The sequence below is a fragment of the Canis lupus genome, chromosome 27 (assembly GCF_048164855.1).
Source record: "Canis lupus baileyi chromosome 27, mCanLup2.hap1, whole genome shotgun sequence".
In the NCBI taxonomy this organism is placed as follows: domain Eukaryota; kingdom Metazoa; phylum Chordata; class Mammalia; order Carnivora; family Canidae; genus Canis; species Canis lupus.
The window spans coordinates 41,671,213-41,689,497 of record NC_132864.1 but is presented as its reverse complement, the minus strand read 5'-3'; the positions used below and the strand labels follow the sequence as shown (position 1 = coordinate 41,689,497).

General features: G+C 42.4%; 1 protein-coding gene across 6 annotated transcripts in view; it reads right to left on the bottom strand.

Annotated features, from left to right (window-relative positions):
• Positions 1 to 18,285, bottom strand: part of PRKG1 (protein kinase cGMP-dependent 1) — a 1,198,973-nt gene that overhangs the window by 431,907 nt on the left and 748,781 nt on the right. For all 6 annotated transcript variants that reach the window (XM_072803730.1, XM_072803729.1, XM_072803732.1 and 3 more), the window contains one exon: positions 9,856 to 9,961. In XM_072803730.1, the coding sequence (XP_072659831.1) occupies positions 9,856 to 9,961 (106 nt within the window). The remainder of the gene's footprint in view (positions 1 to 9,855; positions 9,962 to 18,285) is intronic.

Below are 18,285 nucleotides of genomic sequence, written 5' to 3'. Positions count from 1 at the left end.
CACCCCTGAGGAACTTTTTACAATGGTTGAAATGTGTCAAATACATTTGCAACAATTTTGGGGACCATCATTCATCCTCGCAATGAATTTTCTGCAGCATCATCAATTGGTATATTTATTCTATTAGAGAAAATAAAGGCTAAATACGGACACTTTGATATTTCTGACATTACCCCTTTTCAGGAAGTTGGCCTCATGTGATGACAAGAACAAGGACTTTGGGAGTGGATCTGATTTGGAATCTAGCTGACTGATGGTGGGAACGGTGGTCATTTTCAAAACTCCAGTCTCTTCCTCAAATCAGAGAGGGAGAGAGCACCAACTCCCTCAAAGGAGATCATCAGAATCCAGCGACATGATGTCGGTAAAGCAGCAGCAGGTACGGACCACTTTGTTTTCTCCCTGGTTTTCTTCACTATCCAAACACCCTCACTGTAGGGGAGTAGTCACAAATCAGCCCCTATTTCAAACATCAAGCCAGGTGCTCCCTCTGATGGCATCCCTTTCCTTGGCGCTCTCGACAAAGCAGAGATGCAGGACAGTCTGGTTCCGAGATGCCCATAATGCATAACAGCCAGATGCTAAGCTGAGGACTCCACCTTGGGAAAACTTATTGGTACATACATTCTGACTAGCTTCATTCCAAGCCCAAACAAGACAAAACCCACAGCAAACGAAAAAACAGGACCCATGATGCACAGTCCACATCTTGCTTTTGCTTTTTCTAAGCAAACTGATGCTCTCTCCTCTACCTGGGATGGATTATAAACTAAGACATTTTGTCAAAGTCACCCCGATGTTTATCTGCCCCCAATGGCATTTCTTCATCTCCACTCCAGATTCTTGGCTTCCTCTCCAATTGTAAGCAAGTAGGTTTCTCTATCAAGTGGAGATCCAGGGGACTGGGATGCCAGAAATCTACCTTCATTTCCCTAGTAGCTTGTGGCATCCTTCTGAAGCTATTCATTATAGAATCATCTCTTATGGAAAAAGGACTCCCTCTCAGAAGCACCAACATAGGCTCAATGTGAAAGATACAGAAATTAAAGGAGCCTAGCTAGAGGAAGGACTTCAAAGGTTCAAACCTACAATGACATGGAGTAGTATCCAACTGTCCCCCCATGCTGCTTTGACTGCAGAGCCCCCACGGTGTTGAGAAACTATTCTTAGGGCCATGGGGATGGAAAGATAGACAACCATTCCCACAGGGATTCATGTCCACAAGCCCAGACTCCAGGAGAGCCAAGATAAGTCTCTTGGCTGAGGCCTCATCTTCCCCAGGACCAAGCAAGATGATCTGTAGGAGCTACATTGTTTGACTTCAATGGGAGATTTTTAGCCACAAACCCCATAATCTGGTATCCTATTATTTGTGAGGGTTAGAAGAAATACACACACGTGGAGGCGAGTGTGCTATATAAGACACGTGTAGGATTTTTATTATCAATATGTAATATGCAAAGATCATAGGTCACCCTTTTTAAAAAGAGGCTGGAGAGAAAGAGCATGAGCAGAAAGGACAGAGGGAGACTCTCAAGCAGATGCCATTCTTCAGAGCATCAGAGCCTGACATAAGGCTCGATCTCATGACCTGAGCCAAAAGAAAAAAAAAAAAAAAAAAAAAAAAAGAATCAAGAATCATATGCTTAACCAACAATGCCCACCCTGGTGCCCCTGCAGTTCCTTTTTTAAAAAAAGGATCAATATGGAGACATCCGTGCAAATGCTCAATGACATCATGAAATGAAAGGCCACTTGTACATTTATCCGTCCCTGGTGTCATCTTTAATGAGAGTGGATCTGCTACCACAGCATGGACTGAACAGGCCGACGGGCACGGGGGAGGGACAAAGGGCCTCTTTTATCCCCTGCATTATTTCCCTTCAAATTTAAACTATGCCAGCTGTATCAAGCTAAATTCAAATGCAAGCTTCACAATCTTCTAGAAAAGTTCTATTAAAGCTCAAAGCTTAAGAGCTTAATAGGTCTGTTAGCTTCTAAAAAAAAAAAAAAAAAAAAAAAAAGCCTAAAATCCCTAAAACCATTTCCATAGAAGCTTTTCTTTCCCATCTTGCTCTATAAATTATAGGAGAATAATCTGGGGGAAGTGGGATCATGATGTTGATGTTCCACGAATATCTCAAGTTCATTAGATGACCTTGTTGTCCTTATAGACGTTTTACCCCCAAAGTAGTATCTTGATTCCTTCAGGCTAAGGTCTACCAAATCTACTCTCAGTAAATATCCAAACAGCCCAGTTCCTCAAGAGATCGCAGGACACAGCATAAGCAAGAACGGGTATTGCTTAAAGACCACCACCCGTGCTTGAGAACTCCAGGCAGGAGACAGGAAGCCAAGCTGGAATCACCACTGCCTGAACATCTGATGCCAGGAGGCAAGGATCCTGAGCTCTGGCTCATTTAATATCCCTTTCAGAAAGGATGGTGCCTGCTTCTGCACAGGTGGTGGCTTTCCCCAACACCAGAAGACTCCTCTACTGAGCCGATGCCATTCTAGGACACCACTACTTTTATTTACCAGGGTTCAAAGTGACAGCTCTTAATGCTGTTGCTGAGCATTGATTTCTGAGAACATGGCCTGGGGTGGTGGGGGTGGGGGATGGGGAGAGCAATCAAAAGATTGCTGAGGTTCTGGGGGAAGGGCGCTGTTAGAAAAATACAGTGAAGAGGAAACCCAGGTACACCAACGACAAAGTCAACCAACTGCCCAAATCTCTGGGCAGAGTCAACACCAGTTTGTTGAGAAGACCAAGAATGGGTTAGACCTGATGTCTGAGTAGCCTGCAGTTCCGGAAACAGTATGGCACAGAGTCTGAGTATTGGTTCTGAGACAACTGGCTCTACACAGGACTAGCTGAGGAACTTTAACTCTTTGGCCTCAATTTTCTTATCAGTAAAATGGAAATTATGTTATCACTTTATAGGTTTTTATTAAGGTCTAAATGATGCATCAAGTGTTCTGAACACTGCTTGGCACATACACAAACATTTGCTGTTCTTGTAAAAATGTGAATTTTCAGGTCCCACCCCACATCTGTCATTCAAAATTAACATGGCAAGTGTAGCTGTGTGCAGTTTTTATGTGGAGAATAGGACAACTTTAGCAGGAGCGTTGCAGAACATTCTAGAGGAGTGAAGAAGTCACGGGAACGATGGTTAGAGCACAGGGATATATAGTCCAGGATATCGTAGTAGTGTTATGTGGGGACAGATGGTAGCTATGCGTGTGGGGCATATAGCATAACTTAGAGATGTGGAATCACTGCTGTATAACTGAAACTACTGCGTGTCAACTATATTTCAACAACAAAAAAGTTAAAATAAACCCAAATATTCCAGAAGAATTATGAAACACTAGAAAATGTGTTTAGTATAGATTGTGGACAATTTTACCCTGGATTTTGAACTGGAGACCGTTGACATTACAGGGCAGCTGAATTTACAATTTTCCTAGGAGCAGAGCTACATAATTATATGATCGACTTTCCACGTGACTTTGGGAAACTCAATGCTCACTGGTCTCATGGGCAAGATGAGTGACCTCTCCTATCCCTTACCACGTTATAGTCTACTCCATGAACTCTAAATGAACATCTTTCCTGATTATTCTACATATTTGTAAAAGTATAGAATATAAATCTCAGAACAAGGTAACCTGTTGAGTAGAGTTATAAGAATACGAAGTTATGTTTTCAAATTAGATCAGAGAAGGAAAGTTTGCAAGGGTTTCAGAAGTCTCATTATTCTAAGATTAAGAGTAAAAAACATGTGGAATATAGAAAAAAAAATCTAAGTAGTATCAAGTTACTTATATAAGGAAATTACCTTTGTGGAGAGAAAAAAAAATATGTATTACTAACTACTACTCCACAGTAAGTTTGCCATAGTGAGGAGCTTCCACTGGAATATACACCAGGAGCCCGAGTCTAGGTACAGCACGGCACCCAGAATGGGAATTCATAACTTGAGTTGTGGTTTACTAAATGTGAGCTCATTTTGGCTCAAGACTGTTCCTTCACTTGAAAAAGGTGCACAGAGATTAGATTACATTAGATCTTACGTTTTTGTAAACCTATTTTTTTTTAATCCTCATTGAGGTGTCAGACCACACAGGCCATTACATAGTCCCCTACTAGTGGCCAGGTGATAAAAACCTAAAATAATGAAAGAGAAGCTTCAGGGAAGTTTTGGTTTAGGTATAGACTCTAGACAGAGGTCATGGAGCCAACCCAAAATGAAGATATCCTCATGGTGAAGGTCATTCTGATAAAAACAGGATGCCATGAGGTCTCAATACAAAGTCATCCTCTTTTGGAGTAGGGTGGTTATCACTTTCCTAAAACGCACGTGCAAGTAGCATATTTATTCAATTATATATTAGATGTGTATAGTAGCATTATTGTTTCAGAGAAGAAAAAGAACAAACCATATTTGAGGCTTACTCTCCAGAGATGGAAATAAGGAATAAATGACACAGCTGCATCAAACGTGGCAGCAGGAAGTGCTCTAAGCAGCTGTAAGATTTGCTGAAGGCCCCCTCATCACCTGGACTCATTGAACATAGATGCCCCTAAGACTCTCTCAGGGGCCATTAGCTTTGGGCTTTGTTATCACTCAGCTTCCACTGATTAGGAATTCCTGGAGGAGATCTCACCCCTTCTGCCCCAAGATCCAAACCACATGACTGGTAGTTTTAAAACTGAAAAATGCCTCCATGTTCTTTATGATTAGAAAGTTTGCTAGGAACCAAGACGTCCAAGACTTTCAAGATCTCCAAGCTTAAAAATTCTATTTATTGAGAATATCATGGGCAGCTTGGTGGCTAATACCATCAGTGTCTCTTTCAACTGTGAAGAGGACAAAGCAGAGATTTCTAGTTGTTTGAGGGAGATCAGATTCATTTTTTTCCTGCCCCAGCAGGCACACTCTATGCTCCATACAACAGGTCACCCTGGGAAATCTATCCATTCAAAGTGAGAGGCATCTCTTGGAATGAGCTCCACTGTGAGGGCCCCATGGCTCACACGGACATGGAGGCGACGAAAGACAGTCCTGTGTTGGAGGAGAGAAAATGAGGAAGAACAAGGAGAATGATAGGAATCGGTGAAGGCCAGAAGCAGCCCTGGAAGGCAGGAGTTTCCAAGACCCAGGCTTTATCTTAGGGATGGTCAGGAGCCATGGAAAGGCTTTGTGCAGGAAGAGGGCGTGAGCACCTCTGCGTTACCGAAAGATCCCTTCGCGAATGAAGACCATGTTTTCCAATGAACAGGGTCCACTAAGTAGCTTAAATTCCAAATGGTCCTCGTCTCTCTGTTGTCATTGAGGCAAGGGACATAAATAGAAGTTCACGATCATGTCTGTAATGTCATCCTAGTTCCAAGAAGCCCACCCAGTGGCCACACAGTTCCATCTTGCGGCTCCTTGGGATAGATGCCAGTGCCAAGAGGAGCACAGAGAATATGCTCAGAAAAAGGAAACGCAAATTAACTCTGGCAGCTATTTGGCTCATTTTTCAGAATCCATCTTATAAAGCAGCATTTTCCAGTAGCCAAAGAGGATGGAAATGCTCACAACTGGTGAAAAATCACTGCGGGACCTAGAGCAACCATGCCCTGCTTAGCAGCACTGCCCCTTGAATATTTGTGTGCGTGTGTATGCGTGTGCACTATGCCTGCAGAGGAACATCTGTGTTTACATCAGGGAATGTCAAAGAGGCATAAGAGAGAAATGGCAAAGTCGATTAAAGAGGTAGAATCAGAGTTTGATGTGGCATTCAAGAGCAAAAAGGAGGCCAACCCACATGACCGGGAGCTACGACATGGGTAAACACACTGGAGTGAAAATAAAAACCAACTTCAATAATAAAGAAAAATCTATGCATTTTGGCAGAACATGTATATGCCTGGTGTGTCCCGTTTTCTCACCCGCTACACCTACTGCCGGTTTTGAAAAATAACAGGGAAGCATGGCATGGGGAGACAGACATTGGCCAGGAGATTGTTTTTTCAGATTTGTTATCTTTCTGGGTGTATCTCAATTGCTTTAACTCCTTAACACAATGTAAAGTATAAATATCTAAGGTAGAAAGCTGGAGATGAAGGATTTCGCAAACGCATTAGAGAAAACCACTCCGTCTCACTCCCCCCACGCTATAGGAAAATGTCAAAGGGGCCCCTGTGGGGCTCAGCGGCTGAGCATCTGCCTTCAACTCAGGGCATGATCCCAGGGCCCTGGGATCGAATCCCACATTGGGCTCCCCACAAGGAACCTGCTTCTCCCTCTGCCTGTGTCTCTGCCCCCACCCCCTGTGTCTCATGAATAAATAAAATGTAAAAACTAAAAAACAAACAAAAGGGATAATGTCAAAGTACTAAGTCCATATTTTTATATATTACCATAAAATGAGTCTTTCTGGCAGCACCACCTGGGTGGCTCAGTTAAAGTGTCTGCCTTCAGCTCAGGTCATAATCCTGGAGTCCCAGGGATCCATGCCCATGTTGGGCTCTCTGCAGACAAAGGAGCCTCTCTCTCTGCCCCTCCTTGTCCACCTGGCTTCTCTCTAAAATATATTTTTTTTAAAGAGCCTTTCTACACATGAAGCCATAAAAGGAAAAGTTGATTGACTTGACTACATAAAATTTTATACAATTTAAGAGTGATAAGCAAATTTGACAAAAATAGGGAAATAAAATTTATATATATATATATATATATATATATATATATATATATATATATATATATATATATATATATATATATATATAAGAGGGTGGGGGACAGAGTCACAGGCAGAGGGAGAAGCAGGCTCCATGCAGGGAGCCTGATGTGAGACTCAATCCCGGGTCTCCAGGATCACGCCCCAGGCTGCAGGTGGTGCTAAACCACTGTGCCACCAGGGCTGCCCTAAAATCTATTTTTAAAATATTTTATTAATTTATTCATGAGAGACGCAGAAAGAAGGAGAGCTAGAGGAAGAAGTAGGCTCCCTGAGGGGATCCCCATGGGGGACTTGATCCCAGGACCCTGGGATCATGACCTAAGCTGAAGGCAGACACTCAACCACTGAGCCACCTGGGTGCCTCCCCCCACCCCTCAAAAACAACAAAACTATTCTTAAGTTAGGATAGAAGATTTCACTTAATTCTGCTCATGTAAGTTTTTGACAGTATCATTTCTTTTGGGACTATTATACACACTTCTTAATAGTCCTACAAAATAAAGGGTATTAAGTATAGTTAGCTTGGAAAAGTAAAGGAGAGGGGAATCTTATTTACTCATTCAGCTTCATGAGTGTACAACTCGGGCAACAGTACAGGTCCCAAGCTTAGAAGATGCCTGTGCTTGGTTTAACACTATGCTGTTACGGTCTTGATATTTCTAACATTTCTAACATACATACACACATAGATTATTTAATTTTTGGATAAAAGGAGCCCTGAATTGTCACTTGTCTTTGGGCTCTGAGAACCATGTACTGGTCTCTCCTTACTGTCTATAAATTATCTACAAAATCAGTTTTGTGCCAAAGAATAACAAGATGCTTAAGAAAAGTTTACAGCCTAGAAGTAAGTTTAGCAGTTAAGTTGTAGTAAAATAAAAATTGAGACACACGGTAGAGATGAAGTTCATACAAGGGAAACGTTACTTCTTGGTGGAAGGAGGTTACTAGTGATGCGAGGGGCAGCTTTTGGTAGGATCGTAAAAATAAAATTTGAACACTGATGGAAGAGAAATAAAGGTGCAGGGACATTGGCAGTGAGTTTTATTAAAGCACAGGGGCTGAGGGACTGGCTGAGCACAGGGAACTTTTGGGTTTTCCAGGACAAGAAGCCTCCAAGCTGGACAAACAGGCTCAAGTGGCTTTGGGGGCCCCTTGGATGTCCAGCCGACGAGGCTGTGAATAATTCAAGAGCAGTTGGGAGCCACGGAAGGGCTAGAGAGAACCAGGTAACCACAGTCTTCATTTAGGACGATGAAGGCTGACCCCAGGCCATGCCAGTCACCTTGTCACCTCTCCAGGCTCCCAGCCCAGTGCGGCCTTCACAAAGGATGTGGCCAGAGGGACAGTGACAGTCTAGGTCTACATCCCCTTCAACCAGTTGGACTTCACTTGCTCTAAGCTGGCCAACTAGGCATGTTCCCACACCCTGGAGAACTAACGTTTATTGTTCAAGGTTTGAACTGTCAGAGCAGAACAACAAATGTACGTGGCTCTGAAAATACAACCAAAATGGGAAATACACGCATGCTCAATTAGATCACAGTGAGACTTCATGGCCTCAACTAGGGGCTCTGGAAAGGTTTCTGTGTGTCATGGGAGCACGTGTGGATGCTTACTCCATTTTCTGGAGAAAACAAAACTATGGAAGCTGAAACCTACACCCCAAGTGCCCAATGCTTAGGTACATGACACACCTAACAGGCTCTGCCCTACAGGCTAGAATTTTATCAGTTACCAGCTGGGATCTTTGGCTATTAGGCTGCATCTGAAGAAATCCGTGACTTGCACTTTAAATTTGCATTTTTAAGTTTTTTGTTTCTTCAGCCTATTGCTCTCTATTCTCTTTCTATTCCCTCAGACACATACCAACATACAGATCCACATACACACGCAGACCTATACACAAACATGGGTACATGCACGGCACCTGAATAATTCCCCTTGTAAACTATACTAAACTCCAAACAGCAATTGACATTTCTACTTCTAAATGTTTCATCCAGTCACGTTCCAGGAAAATCCCAACCCCCTGATAAGTGAAAATATAGCTATTATTACTTGACCTCAAATTATGATTTTATTGTCCCTTCAAGCAGGAATTTAAGGAAAAAAATGTGGAAATAAAAAATGTATAAACAATGAATCAGAAAATAAACTACATAAAATCAAGCCTTAAACCTGCGTAAGAAAATGCAACAGGTGTGTGTCACGATGTCTCACTGAAACAAGAGGGCATTTTGATTTTTTTAGCTCCAATGAAACCATTTCTTCTCTCTCACACACACACACACACACACACGCACACACACACACAAATATGTATAGAGAGAAAAAGCCCATTTAACATTCTAGCTCTGAAAAACGAGACCTTAACTGACACTACACTGCCTTTTAACCAAACCATCTGTATATCACTACTTAAGGATGGTTCAATTTTCAAAAGAAAGAAAAATACAAAATATTTCTTGGAGGGGGGAAAAAAGTTGTCAATATTCTTTTTAATGATAAAATAACGTGTTTTCTTTAAGCTCAGAGACAAAGGCAGGCATTTGAGGAAATATCAGTGTAATCTTAAGAAATGAAAAGCCGTTTCTTTTATTCCAATTTCCATGCTAGACTGAATTAGGATAATACACGCTATCAAGAAAAGCTTTTGATATTTCAGAACTGCGACATAAAACAAATTTAATTTGGGACATTAAGCCCAGGATTAAAGGATAATGAGCTTGGTCTTGGCACTCTTCCATCTTCGTGATCTGACCTTTAACATGGAGTCTTACCCAAGAGAGGATTCAGTCAGAAGCTGTACCTCAGACATATTAACTGATAAATAGTGAGGGATGGACTCGACATCCCATTTTGTTCGAGCAAATTCTTGGTTTCTCTGAGCCTTGCTCCTCCACAAGAGGATGTTCAATGAAACGCTCAAGTTCTGACTTAATCAGAACTTGATGCTACCATGGAAATGGGTACCAGAAACAGAGAGAAGCCAGGCCAAAGCCTTGCGCTTCCACAAACTTGTAGGAGGTTCAGCCCAAGAGGGGTGCAAGTCAAAGAAGAGGGTTGAACGGGCAATTAGCACCCTCGGCAGAAGAAATGAGAGCATCCTACCTTTTTAAAAATTCCATATACTCGGTATGCTTGATGAGTCCCGTCCTCATCATGATGGTTTGGAAACATTGTCGATCGATGGCCCAGAGTTTCACATTTACAAGAGCTGGAGAAGAGAAAAAGGAAACAGGGGAAAAAAAAAAAAAAAGTTAGACCATTTCAGCTGTGCACATCATGCAGGAGAGGCGAGGGATCCAGGAGAGGTATGGAAATGATCAACCTTCATTTACAGCTGATACCATCATGCTATCTTGTTTCGTGAAGGCGGCAGGTATTCTTACAGGCGAGATGCAGTTCATAATTTTCCACTTAGTATTATTGCCTAAGAGGAGGATTCTCATCGCTCTTCTGTCCTGAAGGGATGGGAATGCCTCAGTACCCACTGAACAAATTTAGTACTTTCAAGACTATGGGTGGAGTTAAAAAAAAAAAAAAAGAAAAAGAAAAAGTCACAAGGAGAAAGAGAAAGATTCACAATTAATAACACTCCTTAGTAATTACCCAGAATGGTGTTAAGGACTTAAATCATCCTGTTTTAATTGCAAAAAGTAGAGGTGAAAACTCCATCTCCAGGCTTCAGGCTGAATTCCATATAATAGAAATGATAATTGCCCAAGGATTTCTACACGAGGCTCCTTTTTACAAACCATAACCTGTGCCCAAAGTCGTCCCGTGAAGTTAGACTAGGTATGTTTGTTGAATTTTAATTTCTAGTCTTACACACCACGGTCTTTGACAAGGAATAATAGTGTTGAAACTGAGCACCACAGAAGTCCACCGCTTGATCTATTAAGCGCACGACTAAGAGACAAGTTTTGGGGAAAGATGCTATAGGGTAACAGAACGATTTAAGAAGATCTGCTTAGGTTTTCAAAGGACACACCAAAAATCTCGGTGACTGAATCTGTGATGGGCACCCAAGACGCTCCTTGTACTATGGTCTCCATTTTTGTGTATTTTTGTGGATTTTCACAATAAAGAACGTTTTAAGTGGGCACACAAATGAATCAAGCCAATCGGCAGACTGTACCCACGGGGAAGAGGGTAAGGAGACTATGCAGGGGCTGGTGCAAGACAAGCTAGTAGAGACGGTTTATGGTTTAATGAGCCAAACATGGAAAGACTGAAGAGGACAATTCTCTCAACTAAGCCCGCTGGATGTAATGGATTGAGGTACGGGGGGTACGGGACAGGGGCACACGGTACTAGGCCGCAGGTGCACCACACGGGGAGGGACCACGAGTGACCGCAGTGGAGGGAAAGAGGAGGGAGGGACTAGGCGTTCTAGAGTAAACCCCTATCTTTGACTGTTCCCTAATTTTTCCTTGCAAAATTCTTCAAAGCTAAGAAACTAGAACATGACTTCCCCCTTGGTCTGTTCTTTGTTGGGGGGAAAAAAAAAAAAAAAAGGTGCTCAGTTAATGAGAAAATGAACAAAGCAGCAAAGGCTGGTGCACGCATGGCTCCGTTCCAAGTATCTTTTAAAAAATGAACTATCCTCAAAAACGAGCACAGATGTGCTCCAGCCACATTCTAGTTCCTCTGTGGAATCCAGGCTCCTTTCCAGAACACCTGTTTACTTGAGACAAACCCTAGGACTGGAGGACAGGACCACAAAGGACTGCCAGTTCAGGAAGAGATTCACAAGGAGGAGAGGCTTTTAAAAGGGACAGGAGCTGAGCTAGGAGAGAGCTTGAGGGGTGGGGGAAATCTGTTGGGGAGAGCCCAAGAGCAGGGCTGGAAGGGGGCTGTGGTTGGGGGGAGAGGGGAGTCCAGGCAGGGATACCACAGTCCCCAAAGGCTGAGACCCTGCAGGGTCGCTGTATAATTGCTGCAGGTGCCTTGAAGCCAGGCAGAGGAAGCAGGAATTCACGTATGAGCAACAAAAAGCTACTAGAAATCTTAAAGACAAAACAAAAGAAAAAAAAAAAGCAATTTAAGAATATACCATAAAGATTTTGAATGCTTACAAGACAAAAAAAAAAAAAATTCTGTATCCATCATCATTCTTATCAGTTCCTAGGTATTTCCAGTATACAAAGTCTTCCTCCAAAGGATGAATTAGGATACACCAACCAGTTTTGTCCTGAAAACAGTGGCAGTGAAGATAGTTGTACTATTAAATATATACATACTGCACTGAAACCCAAGGACTCATTAGAAGCAGAATGTCGGGGTGGGGGGGTGGTGTCCCGGGGTGGCTCAGCAGTTTAGCACCTGCCTTCAGCCCAGGACATCATCCTGGAGACCCAGGGTCGAGTCCCACGTGGGCTCCCTGCATGGAGCCTGCTTCTCCCTCTGCCTGTGTCTCTGCCCACCCCTCTCTCTCCCATAATTTTTTTTTTTAAAGCAGAATGTCAAAGGGAAGTCAAGCACACATACAGGTGAAGGCTGTGCCCCGCAGGCCACAGAGTACTCCCAACAGCTGTATGTAAAGGTTTCTATTATAGGCTCTTAAACAGAGATGATGATCACAGTGATAGCTGATAAAGACTAATCGAGGAGGGGCAGAAGTTGGATTCAGAGACACCCAAATTAAGCAGAAAGCGGACCAACACGGCCACTGTCAAATAACATTCATGTAAAGACCAGAGGGCAGAGTGGGAAGAAGATGGGAAGCAAAAAAAAAAAAAAAAAAAAAAAAAGGTCCTGGAGGGTCAGGGGCGTGTGACACACGCATGTGCTGCTGTGTTGGGACCAACTTATCTGCAACCTTTTCAGTCCAAGTTCACCCTTGGAGGCCTGGCTCTCGTCCCGTCCGCTGGGCCAGCTGTCTGCCCCGTGTCACTATCTGTAGCACGTTACCAGTATTGGTCATGATCTCTCCTATGCCTGGATCCGGTTCCCTCAAGGAAGTTTGTACATTCCCCCCAGAGAAAAGTCCAGGTCTTGCTTCTTAGGACTTCTCCCCAGTGACAAATTAGCTTTCCATTTGATAAGCATCGGGTGTATCGCTTAATAATTTATGCACACAAAGTTCACCCCCCCCTCAAAAAAAAAGTAAACCTAGGTAGACTCTAAAGTTACATTAAAATACCTAAATTTATTCATCAGGACTCATGACCCATGTATTAAAAAATTAGCTCTAAGTTCACAGAATCAAATGTTTTCATTTTATCTTCCGACTCCCACTTACATGGGCTATTGGGAGGTCTCTAAGTAAAAAACGGTTTCAGATATTTTGCAAGATAATGAACATGGCTTGAGGAGATTGCAAATTTGTCCATGACCTTGGGCAAGATGCCCAAACCTCCTCTGTAGTCAGCCCACATACCTATTAGTCAAGTCAGCATTTCACAGGTGGGCAAGCGTGACTAATAATCACCTTGCCTTGTTTTTGAGAATGTGGTTATATTCGAGTTGTGATGAACACCTTCCTTCTTCAACAGCCAGCTGGAGTGGAAGTCTGCCGCTTCCGTAACTTACAGACCATTCAAAAAAAATTTTTTTTTAATTTTCCATGTACCTTTGATTTTTAAGGGGTGTATTAATCTCTGTAGGCAATAAGCACTTGGGCAAGTTCCTGTGATTATGCTTGCTGAACACTTAAGTCTCAAGGGCAGAAGGCATAGTAGGTGTGGGGAATGGATCTTTTTGTGCAAGTACGTATCTAAAATTCTCTGCTGAGACAGTGATCGTTTCTTCAGTTTCAGGCCACACTGAGCTCAGAGGAAAACAGGCCAATTCCCATTCCTCCGAGATCTCTACCTGCAGGAGCACATCAAGAACGCCTTCAACATAGGCCTTGATCACAAACCTGGGCTTGGCTTCAATTCTATTGGGGAATCTACCCACCACGCAATTCAAATTTTGGACAAATACTGAGAAAGGATGTGTGGGTATAAAACACAACCTCAAATATTTACTCAGCTCCTATTTATTTTATACCAACCTAGCCAACACCGGTGCTAGATGTAAAGGATAGAAAACAAATGCATCCCTCCTGTTTCCGCAACGTGTGATCTAGAGGCCAACAAACTATCGTCCATGCCAGAGTAGGCCCGTGGTCCGTTTTTATATGGCAGGCTAGCTATGAATGGTTTTTTTTTTTTATTTTTAAATGGCTGAAAAATTTAAGAAAAATATTTCATGACACATGAGAAGTACATGAAACAAGTCTCAGTGCCCATAAAACATCTGATTGGAACACAGTCATGCCCATTTGTTTCCATGTTGTGTCTGGCTGAATTGAAGAGTTTTGACAGAGACTATCTGGCCCTTTACAGAAAGCACTTGCCACCTCTTGGTCTAATAGAAGAACAAATCAAGAGTGAGTGCCAGCAGGGGGGCGGTGGAGGGAAGTATCCGGGGCTGTGAGTACACAGCTAAGGTCTCCCAGGCTCCCCTACTCCTTGTCGGGAAAGGCGGATTCGAGGCTTTGCAGAAGACAATCTTCTTCTGCAGGTTCTTCACCTGGCTCCACGGGCTGAATAGGTGCCCAAATTTGAAAGTTAAAGGCTTAATCCCCATTGTGATGGCACTTTAAGATAGGGCCTAGGGGAGGTGCAGAAGTTCCGGTAATAATTCCAACGGGGCAGGGTTGTTGGGGGTGGATTCCCCACACCAACAAGCAATCCTCAAGACACCAGTTTGATGCTCTGCAATTCAACTCAATTCTGACACTATGTACCCGGGCACAGCATCAGACTCTGAAGTGAAGGCTCACCGTCGAGAGACGGCCTCCCCTCCTCCTCCCCACATCAGAGGCCAGTCCATAAACCCTGCACTTGTCAATAAAGACGTGGGGAGATTTAAACACCATTAAACGTTTAAGGAAGTGCAAATCAAAACCACAATGAGATACCCACTTCACACCCATTATGGTGGCTATCCTTAAGAAATAAATAGTAAGTGTCGGCAAAGATGTGAACAAATTAGAACTCTCCCAAATTGTTGGTGGGAATGGTAAATGGTGGAGACACATTTGAAAATGGTTGCGCGGTTCCTTAAAAAAAAAAAAAAAAAAAAAAAAAAAATCGACCTAGACTTAGCACAGGATCCAGCAATCCTACTTCTCCGGATACACACCCAAAGTAATTGAAAGCAGATACAAGAAGAGTTATTTGTACACTAAGGTCCACAGCAGCGTTCTTCATCAGAGTCAAAAGGTTGAAAGAACCCAAATGTCCTTCAAAGGGTGAACAGATATAGAAGATGTAGCCCATATTTACAATTCCTTATGAAAGGAATGAAAATCTGATACATGCTACATGAGGGGTGAACACTGAAAATGTTATATTAAGTGAAAGAAGCCAGACACAGAAGGACAAGCCCTGTAGGATTCCACCGCCATGAAGTCCCTAGAATCGTCAAATTCCTAGAGACAACATAGAATCATGGCTAGGGACGGGGGTGGGGACGGGGGAGTAGGGGATAGAGAGGTGGTGCTTGATGGGGACAGTTTCAGGTCAGGCCGAGGCAAGATTCCCCCAGAGGAACAGTGGTGGGCTGCACAATAGTGTGAACGTACTTAATGTCACTGAATTACACACTTAAAAACAGAATGTTTTAGGTTATGTGTATTTGACCATGCAGAACGCAAAGTTGATCAAAGGATTTACTTTGCTAGATAAGTAGATATGAGGAGTTTCATATTTTGTATGGCTTTTAATTTTCCATGAGATGCTCATCAGTATTTAAAGAAAATGACATGTATTTGGTACTTCCAAGACAGAACTCAAATTCCATAGGCAGAACTAGTGGCATTTCCCAGGTCTTCCTGGCCTCAGGCTCACCCCACACCCTTCACATCAATTCCTATCTGCCCCAGGCCCACCCGCCCACACAGATCCCCCACCTAGAGGGACTGCCTACCTACTTGTCTCCTGAAATTCTCACTCATCCTGGCAATATTTGGCTCAAAGTTATTTTTATTATTTTTTTCCCCTTTTCAGACCTTTCCAGGTCTTTTGCAAGCTTGTTTATATTTTCCTAGCCCTTGAGAATTTTAAATATGTGTTGTTCAATAGGATAGCCCCTAGTCATCTGGGGTCTTTGAGTACTTAAGGTTAATGGAAATTGAAATGTGCTGGGTAAGTTACGCACAGAATTTGGAAGACTCTGTATGAAAAGACAGAAGGTCTTAAATTTTTTTATATTGATTACGTGTTAAAATAAAAATATTTGACATGCTAAGTAAAAATAAAGATATTTGACATACTAAGTAGAACTGACCTACTGAGTAAAAACATACTACAAAAATTCATTACACTGGTTTCCCTTTACTTTTTAGTTTTCCTTTTTTTTTGTACGGTTGGCACATAATGTTAAATTAGGTTCAGGCGTATGACACAGTGATTCAACTTCTCTACATGTTCACACACGTAGCTACCACCTGTCACCGTACCGGCATTACGACATCGGTGACTAGATTCCCTCTGCCGTACACCACCCATCCCCGGGACTTCTTCATTCCTTCATGGGAAGCCTATACCTCCCTCTCCCCTTCACCTACTCTGTCCGACCCCGACCCTTCTGGTAACCATCAGTTTGTTCTCTGTATTTATAGGCCTATTTCTGTTTGTTTGTTTATCTGTTGGTTTGTTGTTTTTGGTTTTTAGGGCTATGAGCAGAACCATACAGTATGTGTCTCTCTCAGTCTAATTGCACTTAGCATGGTACCTGCTGGTCCACCCATGTGGTCATCCTTTTTAAGGCTGCATAATATTCCGTTGTATCCTTTTTTTTTTAAATGTGATTACCAGAAAATTTGCCATTGCATGTAACAAATCACATTCCTGTCAGTCAGCACTACTCTAGAACAGCAATACACCTATAAATCATTTCTCCACGTATTCTCTTGTTCTGTAGGACGGCACAAATTAAGAGCTCACCAAGTATTTTCTAAATTGAATATTGTGCATGTTGAACATTTTGTGTAAGTAAAATCCATTTCTATTCTTCTATATCATAGGAAAAAAAAATAATCCGAGATCATCAGAGTCATTTGTGTTCTGACAAGGATTCCAGGGTAACAACTTCTACCCCAAGTCAGCCTCTGTCTGCAAGAAATATTTGCAGAAAATAGGTGGGTCTCATTTGAAGCATTATGTTGATTTTGTAAGCTTTTGTCTAAATGGAAGAGAAGCTTCTAAGGACTTAACGCAGAAGGAAGGAAAAGGAAAGGTGTCCCTAACTCACTCCGGGACCTCACCTTCCACATTCAAGAGGGCCAGCCCACACCATAAGGTACTTTACTACATACTCAAGGCCCTCCAGAAGCTTTAGTTTACCACCACCTCCATCTCCTGGTGTTTGAATCATCGGTGATCCCTCAGATACATAGTGTGACAGATCAGAGGCTCGGTGGGGGTGCGGAGTTCCATGGAGCCCACAACTGCTTCCCAACATTAAGGCATATGTTAGCCTAAAGCCAAATTCCAACTGCCAGAATGTTCGTAGACAAATGCTTCATAATTAGAGAAGGCCATTTGCTATTTTCAACGCATCTGGAACATGATGAAGTCTCCACTGTGCGAAATTGCCTCACCATTAGTAGGGGGGTGATATTTTAAACTTTCTTGCCTAGAAAAAAAGTGTACATTCTATGAAGATAATGGATTGCAAAATTCATCACTGCAGATAATCATCATCATAAGCTTAATAGTAGAAAAATCATTAGCAGGGTCGCCGTGATGGTCATGTATTTGAAGGATGTCGTGAAGTATCGGTTTCGTCGAGGTAGCTGCAATTGGTTTAGAATGCTCTAAATTCTGTTCAACTTCATACCTTGTACCATATAACTGGTAAGGTCAAGTGGTGATTTTTGGAATATATGAACACATTAACTATCATTGATTTTAACATTTATTTTTGCTGTCAAATGTTAAGGATACTGCAAGGACCAAATGAATGGTGATGTTCTTTTAAGACAGGATACTAATGAGGATTATTTTGAACACCATTGTTGAACATTTACTGTAGGAGATAAGAACTTGAGGTCTGTTGCATTTATATCAGTCTGTCCTACTTTCATTGTCTGATATATTTTTTTAAAGATTTTTAATTTATTTATTCATGAGAGACACAGAAAGAGGCAGAGACACAGGCAGAGGGAGAAGCAGGCTCCATGCAGGGAGCCTGATGTGGGACTCAATCCCAGGTCTCCAGGATCAGGCCCTGGGCTGAAGGCAGCGCTAAACGGCTGAGCCACCCAGGTGTCCCTGTCTGATACGCTCTTATCCCCTTTCTATGAATGAAAGAGTCTCAGACTAACTTACTGCCCAAGTCACACATCATTAGTACAGCCACTTTCATTCTGATTCCAAAGCCTGTGTTCTTTTCATGGGCACATACACGCTTCTGAAACTGGGGTAAGAACATCTCTCTTCCTCACTCCATTTTTCTGTCCCATTTACCCACCCTACTCACGGTCATTAAATACTCAGAAGCTAAAAGAACAAAAGGGAATATACATTTCAGTTGATTAAT